At 46.0% G+C, this 9,071-nt stretch overlaps 2 protein-coding genes across 2 annotated transcripts; one reads left to right on the plus strand and one right to left on the minus strand.

Annotated features, from left to right (window-relative positions):
* Positions 1 to 337: 337 nt before the first annotated feature.
* LOC109767951 (caffeoylshikimate esterase) lies at positions 338 to 5,634 on the plus strand. The gene is made up of 9 exons (XM_020326694.4): positions 338 to 629; positions 701 to 972; positions 1,738 to 1,767; positions 2,316 to 2,442; positions 2,525 to 2,671; positions 3,689 to 3,819; positions 3,892 to 4,029; positions 4,157 to 4,255; positions 5,272 to 5,634. Exons 2-9 carry the CDS (start codon positions 754 to 756, stop codon positions 5,500 to 5,502), a joined length of 1,122 nt encoding a protein of 373 aa, XP_020182283.1. The 5' UTR covers positions 338 to 629; positions 701 to 753; the 3' UTR covers positions 5,503 to 5,634.
* A 251-nt stretch (positions 5,635 to 5,885) lies between these two features.
* On the minus strand, positions 5,886 to 8,252 carry LOC109767965 (uncharacterized). The gene is made up of 3 exons (XM_020326703.4): positions 7,483 to 8,252; positions 7,197 to 7,392; positions 5,886 to 6,547 (listed from the first exon to the last, which is right to left on the minus strand). Exons 1-3 carry the CDS (start codon positions 7,852 to 7,854, stop codon positions 6,285 to 6,287), a joined length of 831 nt encoding a protein of 276 aa, XP_020182292.1. The 5' UTR covers positions 7,855 to 8,252; the 3' UTR covers positions 5,886 to 6,284.
* Between the last annotated feature and the right edge of the window lie 819 nt (positions 8,253 to 9,071).

Genomic DNA, 9,071 nt, shown 5'->3' on the forward strand with positions numbered 1-9,071 from the left:
TTCCCAAGAGGAAATATAACACGCTATCGTCGCCGTCAATCGCCGATGCCACTGGATAGAAAACTAAATAAATAATCAGAACCTATACAAGAAAAAATAATGAAGAGAGGAGGAAGGAAGCCGAGACGGCGGCGTGGAAGAAGCCTAGGCCGGTGGCGTCTGCTGGTTCCATTCTCTTCCGTATCAATATCGGGATCACGCGTAGTTGCTGAGGACGTGACCGGCGCGACGCCGGAGTTCTTGACATCATCCAAGCCGGCCGATAGACGGTCTCCCCAAACTCCGGTGCCGTGCACAAGCTTCTCTATATTTTATATCGAGAGAAAATAAATTACAAGTGCGACTCGGAAAAAAGGGACGAAGAAGTCGGACGCGTTCAGGCGCAGCGCACTACTTCTCCCCGAGAGAAACACCGGCGAGCAATAATAAATGGCGTCATAGCCACGGACCTTCCTCCCCCAAGCGGATCACACCACCAACCCCCCGCCGCCTTCCTCCTCCTCGCCGACCGACCCCGCCCGCCCGCGACCGCACGCGTCAACCCGCCCCCCACCGCCGGTGCTCCTGCGACCGCCGCGGGTGAGGCGGAGATCCATCCGTCCATCTGAGCTCCTACTGACTCGACGCCGGTAACGAACCCCTTCTTCCCTGCTCTGGCTGTTGAGCCGCCGAATCCGAACCAACCCGTGTCTCCCTCCAGCTCCGAGGATTTGTTTCGGGGGCTCAGGTTCAGCGCAAGTGGCTGGACCCCCCATGCCACACGTGAACGCCAAGGTGTCGGCGGTGGCGGCGACGGGGATGTCCGCCGTGCCTGCGGCCGCGGCGCCGCCGTCGCCGAGGAGGTGGGAGGGGGTGGACCCGGCGCTGGAGAGGATGGTGCTGCGCGCGTGCCTGGACCAGGCCCCCGAGCGCCGCCGCGTGCGCGAGGCCTTCAAGGACGTGCAGCTCAGCATTGACCACTGCCTCTTCAAGGTCCGTATTTATTAGCAATCCTAGAGTTTAAATTGATGTGCTCTGATTTCCCTGTGCTAGAGTTTAAATTGAGAGTTTTGGGAGGGCCCGTTTGAGGAACTGGGATGGTGTAGAGCTTGTTGTAGCTGTATCAAGATGGCCCACACTTGGTAAATGTTTCCATGAGAAGCTTTCTGATTGGTCCATGCCATATGCATAGAGCCATTTTGGGAACTAATTATCGCTGTCACAATCCTAGCTCTAGTAAAATAGGATGGTCCAGACATACTACTGACTTCTGCATTCTTAAGTCGTCAGGCTAGTTTAGGATCATTCTTGGTCTTAATCAAAAGGAATGTATGAGAAAGCAAACTATTGTGCATTTGGAGCACTATTTATAGGAAGAACTTGCCCATTTTGCGTGGTAGCTTGTTCACTAATTTGAACTAAAACCACGACACAAGTTATGGAACGGGGGGAGTAGCTTTTATGTCTTTTCCAATGAACTTGTTCACTATTAGCTTTTATGTCTTCTCCAATGAACACGCCTTACAACTCTTTTCCTAGTGAAATCCAGTAATCCACAAGCATAGTAAAATAAATAAAAAATGTAATTGAATATTCCCAAACAAGTGTACCCCTTGAATTTTCACATTCACCTTTTTGCCTGTTCTTTGGATCCTCCTATGTTCTGAGTTCTGATACTTATATTAAAGCCAACTATGCCTTTGGTGTTATGTCATGACATGGATGACATCTCTGACTTGCATTTTCTCTATGCTGCAGGCACAATACAGTGACATTGGAACAAAAGAGGTACTATTTTGTAGTCTAGCCATAATGTACATTTTTGTCATAATAATTAGACCCCTCACTTGACCGGTACAAGATATTAATTCGAGGCATATAGAGTTGGTCCATCTTTGCATTAGTATGTGTGCTGCTTTGAACTGAATAGAGAGATTTGAGATATTACATTCTACATAAGACAATAGTACAGAAGGCACAGTGATCTATTTTGTTAAGTATATTTGTGAAAATAAGCAGAATTTTCGGTATCATGTTGTATAATTCCGTGTTTAAAAGTATTAGCCAATGCAGTGTCAAAGCAAATTTGATGCCCACTACTTCCTTCATTGAGTTGATAGATAAGTTCTGCTGTGAGGGTTGAAATTACTGTAGCTATGCTTAATAGCTAAAATAAAGTTGGATAGACATTCGAAGGTTGTATGCCAACAATGTTAGTTTGCTCATTGGTACTCCTATAAGCCGTGGCGTGCCATTTGATACTTTGCTCGTTGGTACTCCTAACTCCTTCCTCCGCTTGATACTTTACAATGTGACACTTTTTTCCTCTTCAACAGTCATATGAGCGGAACTCCAGAGGTGTGGAGATATTCTCAAAATGTTGGTTTCCGGAGAACCATCGTATGAAAGCAATTGTTTGTCTCTGCCATGGTTATGGAGACACCTGTACCTTTTTCCTTGATGGTATATTAGTAAACTATAGTATTATTGAATTTACTTCGGCGCTTCATTTTTGCTACATTTCCTAAGTTCATTGTTGTTGTAGGGATTGCTAGGAAGATTGCTTCGGCTGGATATGGAGTATTTGCATTGGACTACCCTGGTTTTGGTCTTTCTGAAGGACTTCATGGATATATTCCAAGTTTTGATACTCTTGTTGACGATGTTGCTGAACATTTTGCTAAGATCAAAGGTATTCCGTCATTATATTATTGCTGGGTTTTCATGATGTCCATTTCTATGTACGGGTTTGGGGGGTTTAGTTGGAAAGTGCAATTTGTTTCTCTACCACAGTGATATGCCTTATTCTGGTTAAAAATTTGATGTATATGGAATTTGTTTTCACTAAGATGAGTAACTTGTTTTCTGCACAAGTAAAGGACATGTTTGCTAACCACCGTACATATTGCTATAATGTAGTTGCAGCTTTTGGTGAAGCTACTGCTAGTTATATTTACTTTCTTCTTTTTATCTTTTATATGAGGAGTTTTAGAAATTAACAGAAGTTGTTAACTTGTGATACTTTTTACTCCTGGTATAGGACATTGCTTTGGTTTTGCAAAATGAGGCTAAAGAAATGCTTTTACTCTCTTCAGTCTGACATGTGTAATGCTTAAGCTCTATGAACAAGAAGGAAAGAATTAATTTTTTATTTGTTTGCACATACTTCACTTTGTATTTTTTTCCCTCCTGTAGCTCTTACACCACTATCAGTAAGTATTTGATAGTGACATATCTAACCAAACTAAGTAGCCAAACCAATATGTATTTTGTACTAGAGGTGTGGATGAGCACTAGCAGTCTAGCACTAATAATGTGACACTGTTGACTTGCAATACCTGAAATTGATTGCAAATATTTCCATATAAGGGTTAATGAAATACCTGCATCAATGCATGCAATCAATTACTTTTGATAACGGTAATAGGTGAAAATTGCATTGGGTAAGCTTGGTAATAAATTGTTACATTACCGAACTGCTGAGAGGCTGGCAAAATTGGATCTACTGTCACAGTGATTGAATTGGCCTATGATGTTTTGTCTTCGATATATCAGAAATTATCTTGTCTTTCATTGCAATAAATTTTCTTTTATCATTCTGAACTGAGTTCATTTCTGTCCATACTTGTTCGTAATGTTTGCTGTAAGCCAGTCCATGTAGTGTGAATATACTTCTTTCACTATTCAAGTGCGATTCGTATGTTGGCAGGGAATCCTGAATACAGAGATCTCCCAAGCTTTCTGTTTGGCCAATCTATGGGTGGTGCAGTTGCATTGAAGATTCACTTTAAGCAACCGAAAGACTGGAATGGTGCAATTCTAGTTGCACCTATGTGCAAGGTGATTTTACCGCGTGAGATCCTACCTATGCTAATTATGATTGGTCACTAATTCACAAACTCACTTTAATAGATTTCAGATGACGTGGTACCAGCTTGGCCTGTTCAGCAAGTTCTGATTTTCATGGCTAAACTTCTTCCAAAAGAGAAGCTTGTTCCACAGAAAGACTTGGCAGAATTGGCATTCAGAGAGAAAGAAAAACAAGAGCAGGTCAATATTGCCCATTTTTGGTTAATACAGAGATTAATCTATTCATTGGGAACTTCTTATTCTGTTATAGCTACTCGCACGTCATGCCTAGTGAAAAGACTGTATATTAATTCGGTGCTTAATGCAGTGTTCTTACAATGTGATTGCCTACAAGGATAAACCACGTCTCCGAACAGCTCTGGAGATGCTGAGGACCACACAAGAGATAGAAAGTCGCCTACAAGAAGTACGTGGTTTTCATTTGCTTTGTTCTGGTTGGTTTTGTTTATATAAGCGTCATTTAAGTCTTGTACAGTTGCTTAGGTCGTTACTCATTCTGACATCAATAGCACTCCTAAATTCTTTTGTTCAAACTCTTAACATATGCGTGAATTAGCATTGATCCTTTGGGTATGCCATGTTGCCTCCTGGCTTAGTGAAGAATATAGGCAAGCCAATACTCCAATAAGAATAAGTTATAAACTGTGGACTAGGTTGAAACTTTTTGATCCGAGGGGTGACGCTATTTTCTCTAGGGGGTTAAGGAACCTACTTCCGGTAATTCGGTTTGTTCACTACCAAGGGAGGCAGCAGGCATTCCATGTTCCTACTGTTTGATCCAAATATTTGTCCTTGATAGAGTACAACTTAGTGAGCTGTCTTGTTTCCGGTAAAAAAAAGCTATTATCCTGTTTTCAAGAAAGCCATTTGTGTGTCATTTTTGTCTCTACATGTGAATTATATTATGCTGTAGCACTGCCAGTGGAGAGCGCCAGAGCGGCGATTTGGTGCCTGGGCTCAGATGAGCCCGGGCATGAACAGTACCGCGATTTGAAAAGGAAAAGAAGTTCAAAAAATTCCAAATTTTTTTGTGGTGCAAGATGCTCCTGTGCGTGAACTCCGTGCAAAAATTTGTGAAGTTTGGACATTCGAGGAGCTCATGACAAAAAAGACAAATTTCGGATGTCTGAGAAACTTTTGAAAATTGCACTGTTCACGTCTAATTTTGTCTTTTTTGCCACGAGCTCCTCGAATGTCCAAACTTCACAAAATTGTGCATGGAGTTAACGCACAGGAGCATCTTGCACCACAAAAAAGTTTGGAATTTTTTGAACTTTTTCTCGTCAAATCACAGTACTGTTCACCGGTCTCGCCTGAGCCCGGGCTCTGGGTTGAATTATCGAGTGGCCTTTATTCCTGTTCTACTACTGTACTGTTTTCCTGTTCTGTGATGCTTAAAGTTTGCCTCAATTTCCCATCTAGGTTTCCCTGCCCATAATCATTCTGCATGGTGAGGCTGATTTGGTCACCGACCCAGGCGTGAGCAAAGATCTGTATGAAAAAGCGAAGACATCGGACAAGACGCTGCGACTTTACAAAGACGGCTACCATGCCATCTTGGAAGGTGAACCGGACGAGGGGATCTTCAAAGTTCTCGACGATATAATCTCCTGGCTGGATCAGCATTCTGCAAAGGAGATACCGTCGTCGTGAGCTGCACAGTTTTTTATCCTTTAATCATTTGTCGAGCATCACAGGTCACGGTTGGGAATTCTATTTTGGGTTTTACACTTGATACACGCACTGATTTCCTGCTGATTGTGAATATGTATCTAGCATTCATCATGTTGGTGTGATGTGCAAATGGTTGGTCGTTTTTTGGCCCCAAAATCGGGCTATTTGATGTGGCCCGCAAAATGAATAGGGTTTTGTTCCCTTTGGGGTCAGGATTTGATTTCGAATAACGTAACCAACAAGTTTGTCTGTCCCAGAACTGGGCGTAGGAATTCAATCTGTGACTCCATAGATTGTAAGAATAGACTACAAATCTCCTTAGCATGACCTGTGAGCATCCCCAAAAGGAAGAAGAAAAAACATGTATGTAAGCTGCGCGGCCTTCGATAGCGAATAGTGTTTCGTGTTTGTAATATGTCCGTATTGATTTATATTAGTCGAGTCGTACCTTGCACCTGCACTCACACAACAATCACTAGTGCTTATGCAGAGACAAGACGTAAGCTCACTAGTGATGTGTGTGGACTGCAAAGCGTGCACTCCGCTATATACCTATAACTTGCTAACCTGATCAACCCAATCTATCAACACGAGGATAACTAGAGTTACCGCGCCGCGTGCCTTCTTTATCGTCAATCAATAGCAGTGCCACCAGCCCCGCGCACTGATTTCTAACCTAACTTGCTAGTACTAGCCTACCACACCAGAGACCAGACAGTCAAAGCATATGATGAGGCTACCATCAACATCCACAGGGTCAGTCATGTGCAGTCACAGGTCAGGAGCCTCCAAAGCCTTTTGGTCCGCCTGCCGATTTTATCCAGCTTCTTCATGACAATGGCGAGGAGCTGGTGGTGGTATGGAACACCGGCAAGCTGCCCTCCATGGCTCTGTCTAGTTTCACCACCACCTGAATGCACACCAGGTTCTCCCCTCTGAAGCGCAGGCCCGTTGCTTCCGCCGGTTTTGTGCAGGTAGAAATTTCTGCCGCCCACTTCGCCGATCTTGTCGTTTTTGTTTAAACCTGTTAAAGAAAACACCCAAGATGTTACTTCGCCAGACCAAAGGTAAATTTGGAAATGTTGACTTCATAATTTATAGTCTCTTTGGGCTGAGCAACTAAATTTTGGGTGAAGAAGCTCTCTGAATGATGTTCATAGGCTTTTCAGAGTAATAACTTTACAAGTCCTTGCATATATGGTCTAGAAAAAGAAGTCGGTACATATAACTAGTACCAAATAAGTTGTCTACATCCTTATCCATGACGACTGGCCTATATTACATTGCTGAATCCTTAAAGAAGGAAGTGGTGGGAGAGATAAATTTCAAGCAAGACAAAAATGAGTAAACCAAATAGCAAGATGCCACATGAAAGAAGACGGTTTGTCAGAGACTTCCTGCATAACTAACAAAATTACTGAACATCATTAGTAGTTCTTAACATATTCTGAATTACGGATGATTCAAACATCCCAGTACACATGAATGGTGCAGAACTTGCTGTGACAGTGACAGCACTTGAAAATGGCTTGTTTCACAAACAACAGAATCAAACAACCACATGTTTAGCACCAGAAACTGTAACACACCAGTACAGTTTAATCCCCATTTGATCGGCAAATTGGCATGGCATATCCATTAAACCAAGTGAAAAGGATGAATGGCTCGCTTACTCTGGAGGGAGAAGTGAGAGTGATGGAGCTGGAAGGACTCGGCGGAGGCGGGGTCCAGCCGGGGGCTCCTCCCCTCCCGGTGGTACCGCTCCACCACCGCGGCGATGGCGTCCCGGATGCTGGAGCCGAGGCTGACCATCGCCCTCACCGGCCCCGCGCTCCCCTCCACCGTCACGTTCACCACCACCTTCGCCTCCTACAGAAGAAAAAAAACCCATCCAGTAAACCCCACGAACTAAAATGAACGAATGCGCGCGCGCTCGTCAGTTCACGGACCGTGCCGTACCTCCCAGGTCGTGCGACGATCGGGCGGCAGCAGCAGGGAGGAGGAGGCGAAGGGAGAGTCCGGCGCGAGGACGTCGTAGCAGGTGTGCGGTCGGTCGAGCGGCGGCGGCGGCGGGGACGGCGGGTGGGGCGGCGCGGGGTGGACGCGGGCGTCGTCGCGCCACCAGAGCGCCGGCTCGGAGGCGGAGCGCGTGAGTGCCCTCTTCGCCTCGGCCCGCTTCCGCGGCCGCGGACCCTGCGCCAGCTGCACCGGCAGCCGGAGCCTCCGTCCGGCGCCGCCGCCGCTGGTCCCGCCCCGGCGCGTCGGCGAGGAGGAGGGCCCCGGCCGGGCGCCGGCGATGCGCGGGCGGCTCCTCTTCCTCCCCTGCTGCATCTTCTCTGGCTAGAGACCCTGGTCGCCGAGACGATCGTGCGCGCGCGCGCGTGTGTGGAGTGGAGTGCAGTTTGGAGTTTGGAGATTGTTGTGTTGCGTTGGTCGGTGGTGTCGTCGGGTGGCCGCAACCTCCGGTTTGCCGACACGGCGAGCTTTTTTATGCTTTGTACAACTCGGGAGAGGAGAGGAGGAAGCTTCGCGGCTGGTGCTCCAAGAGGATGGACCCGGTGCAGACGCTCCCAAGCCTGGGCTCGGCGTGTCGCCGGGGGATAGGGTCATGGCGTGAGCCGGGAGCAGGGAGGCAAACCGGAAGGAAACCGGGCGAAGGAAGGCGTTGGATTCTCCGCGTGCGGCCGGCGTGGGTGGGCGTCACGAGACGAGACAGTGCAGGGTCGTGCAGGAAGGAAGGAAGGGTTCAGGATTCGTTGCTTGTGGGTGCAACCAAGATTTGGTCCGGAAATAACGTGGGTCGTTTTCGTCTTCGCGGTTTGGACGGTGGCGGACCGGGACAAATTAAGGGCCGCGGCGGTCGTGCGTCGGTGTGCGTCGAAGTCAACCCATCCATTTTATTTATTTAAATCAACAGAAAATAGTATTTACTACACCATTATCTCAGCGCTTCGTCTCCCTCCACCACCGGTGTCTACCACTCAAGTACGAGTTGGGTGAATCCAAACGATCTCATCCATGCAGCCACTTATATTCAACATCCTCACACCATCTTTTTAACAAAGTACAATCGTAGATGTCTACATACACTCATCCCTATGAACACATGCACGCCATTCGACCACTATAAGCACGTCTGAGGTACTGAGCCGGCATCGTATCTTGGGACCGACGAAACCACCACAGACGTCTCGTAGTCGACGATAACGTCTCCAAAAATAATGTATCCAACTATCCATGACATGACGATAAATTGAAAACAATATTAATTACATTTATTGCAATTGACTTAAAAATGTATTAACTACATTAATTGTGATGTATTCTTGAAGCAACATTAATTTCACTAATTGCATTTTATCTTGGAACCAACTTTCATAACACAATAATCTTCATAATGGCATACTCTAATTGTTTTCATGCACAAATGAGGACGATGTCATGAACATCACTTGGTCAAGTCATCCAATCGGTCCTGCATGCGGAGGTAGCACATGGAGCCCGACATGAGTAGCTGGGTTTTTCCTGAGCATCAACCCTCAGTCGAT

The sequence above is a fragment of the Aegilops tauschii genome, chromosome 5 (assembly GCF_002575655.3).
Source record: "Aegilops tauschii subsp. strangulata cultivar AL8/78 chromosome 5, Aet v6.0, whole genome shotgun sequence".
Classification (NCBI taxonomy): domain Eukaryota; kingdom Viridiplantae; phylum Streptophyta; class Magnoliopsida; order Poales; family Poaceae; genus Aegilops; species Aegilops tauschii.

Bases quoted from the DNA above. Each gene is read 5' to 3' on its own strand.
- LOC109767951 (XM_020326694.4), top strand. From the start codon at position 754: ATGCCACACGTGAACGCCAAGGTGTCGGCGGTGGCGGCGACGGGGATG. The intron at 973-1,737 runs GTCCGTATTTAT...TCTATGCTGCAG, and splicing joins TTGACCACTGCCTCTTCAAG to GCACAATACAGTGACATTGG. The intron at 4,256-5,271 runs GTACGTGGTTTT...TTTCCCATCTAG, and splicing joins TAGAAAGTCGCCTACAAGAA to GTTTCCCTGCCCATAATCAT.
- LOC109767965 (XM_020326703.4), bottom strand. From the start codon at position 7,854: ATGCAGCAGGGGAGGAAGAGGAGCCGCCCGCGCATCGCCGGCGCCCGG. The intron at 7,393-7,482 runs GTACGGCACGGT...TTTCTTCTGTAG, and splicing joins ATCGTCGCACGACCTGGGAG to GAGGCGAAGGTGGTGGTGAA. The intron at 6,548-7,196 runs GTAAGCGAGCCA...TTTCTTTAACAG, and splicing joins CTCTCACTTCTCCCTCCAGA to GTTTAAACAAAAACGACAAG.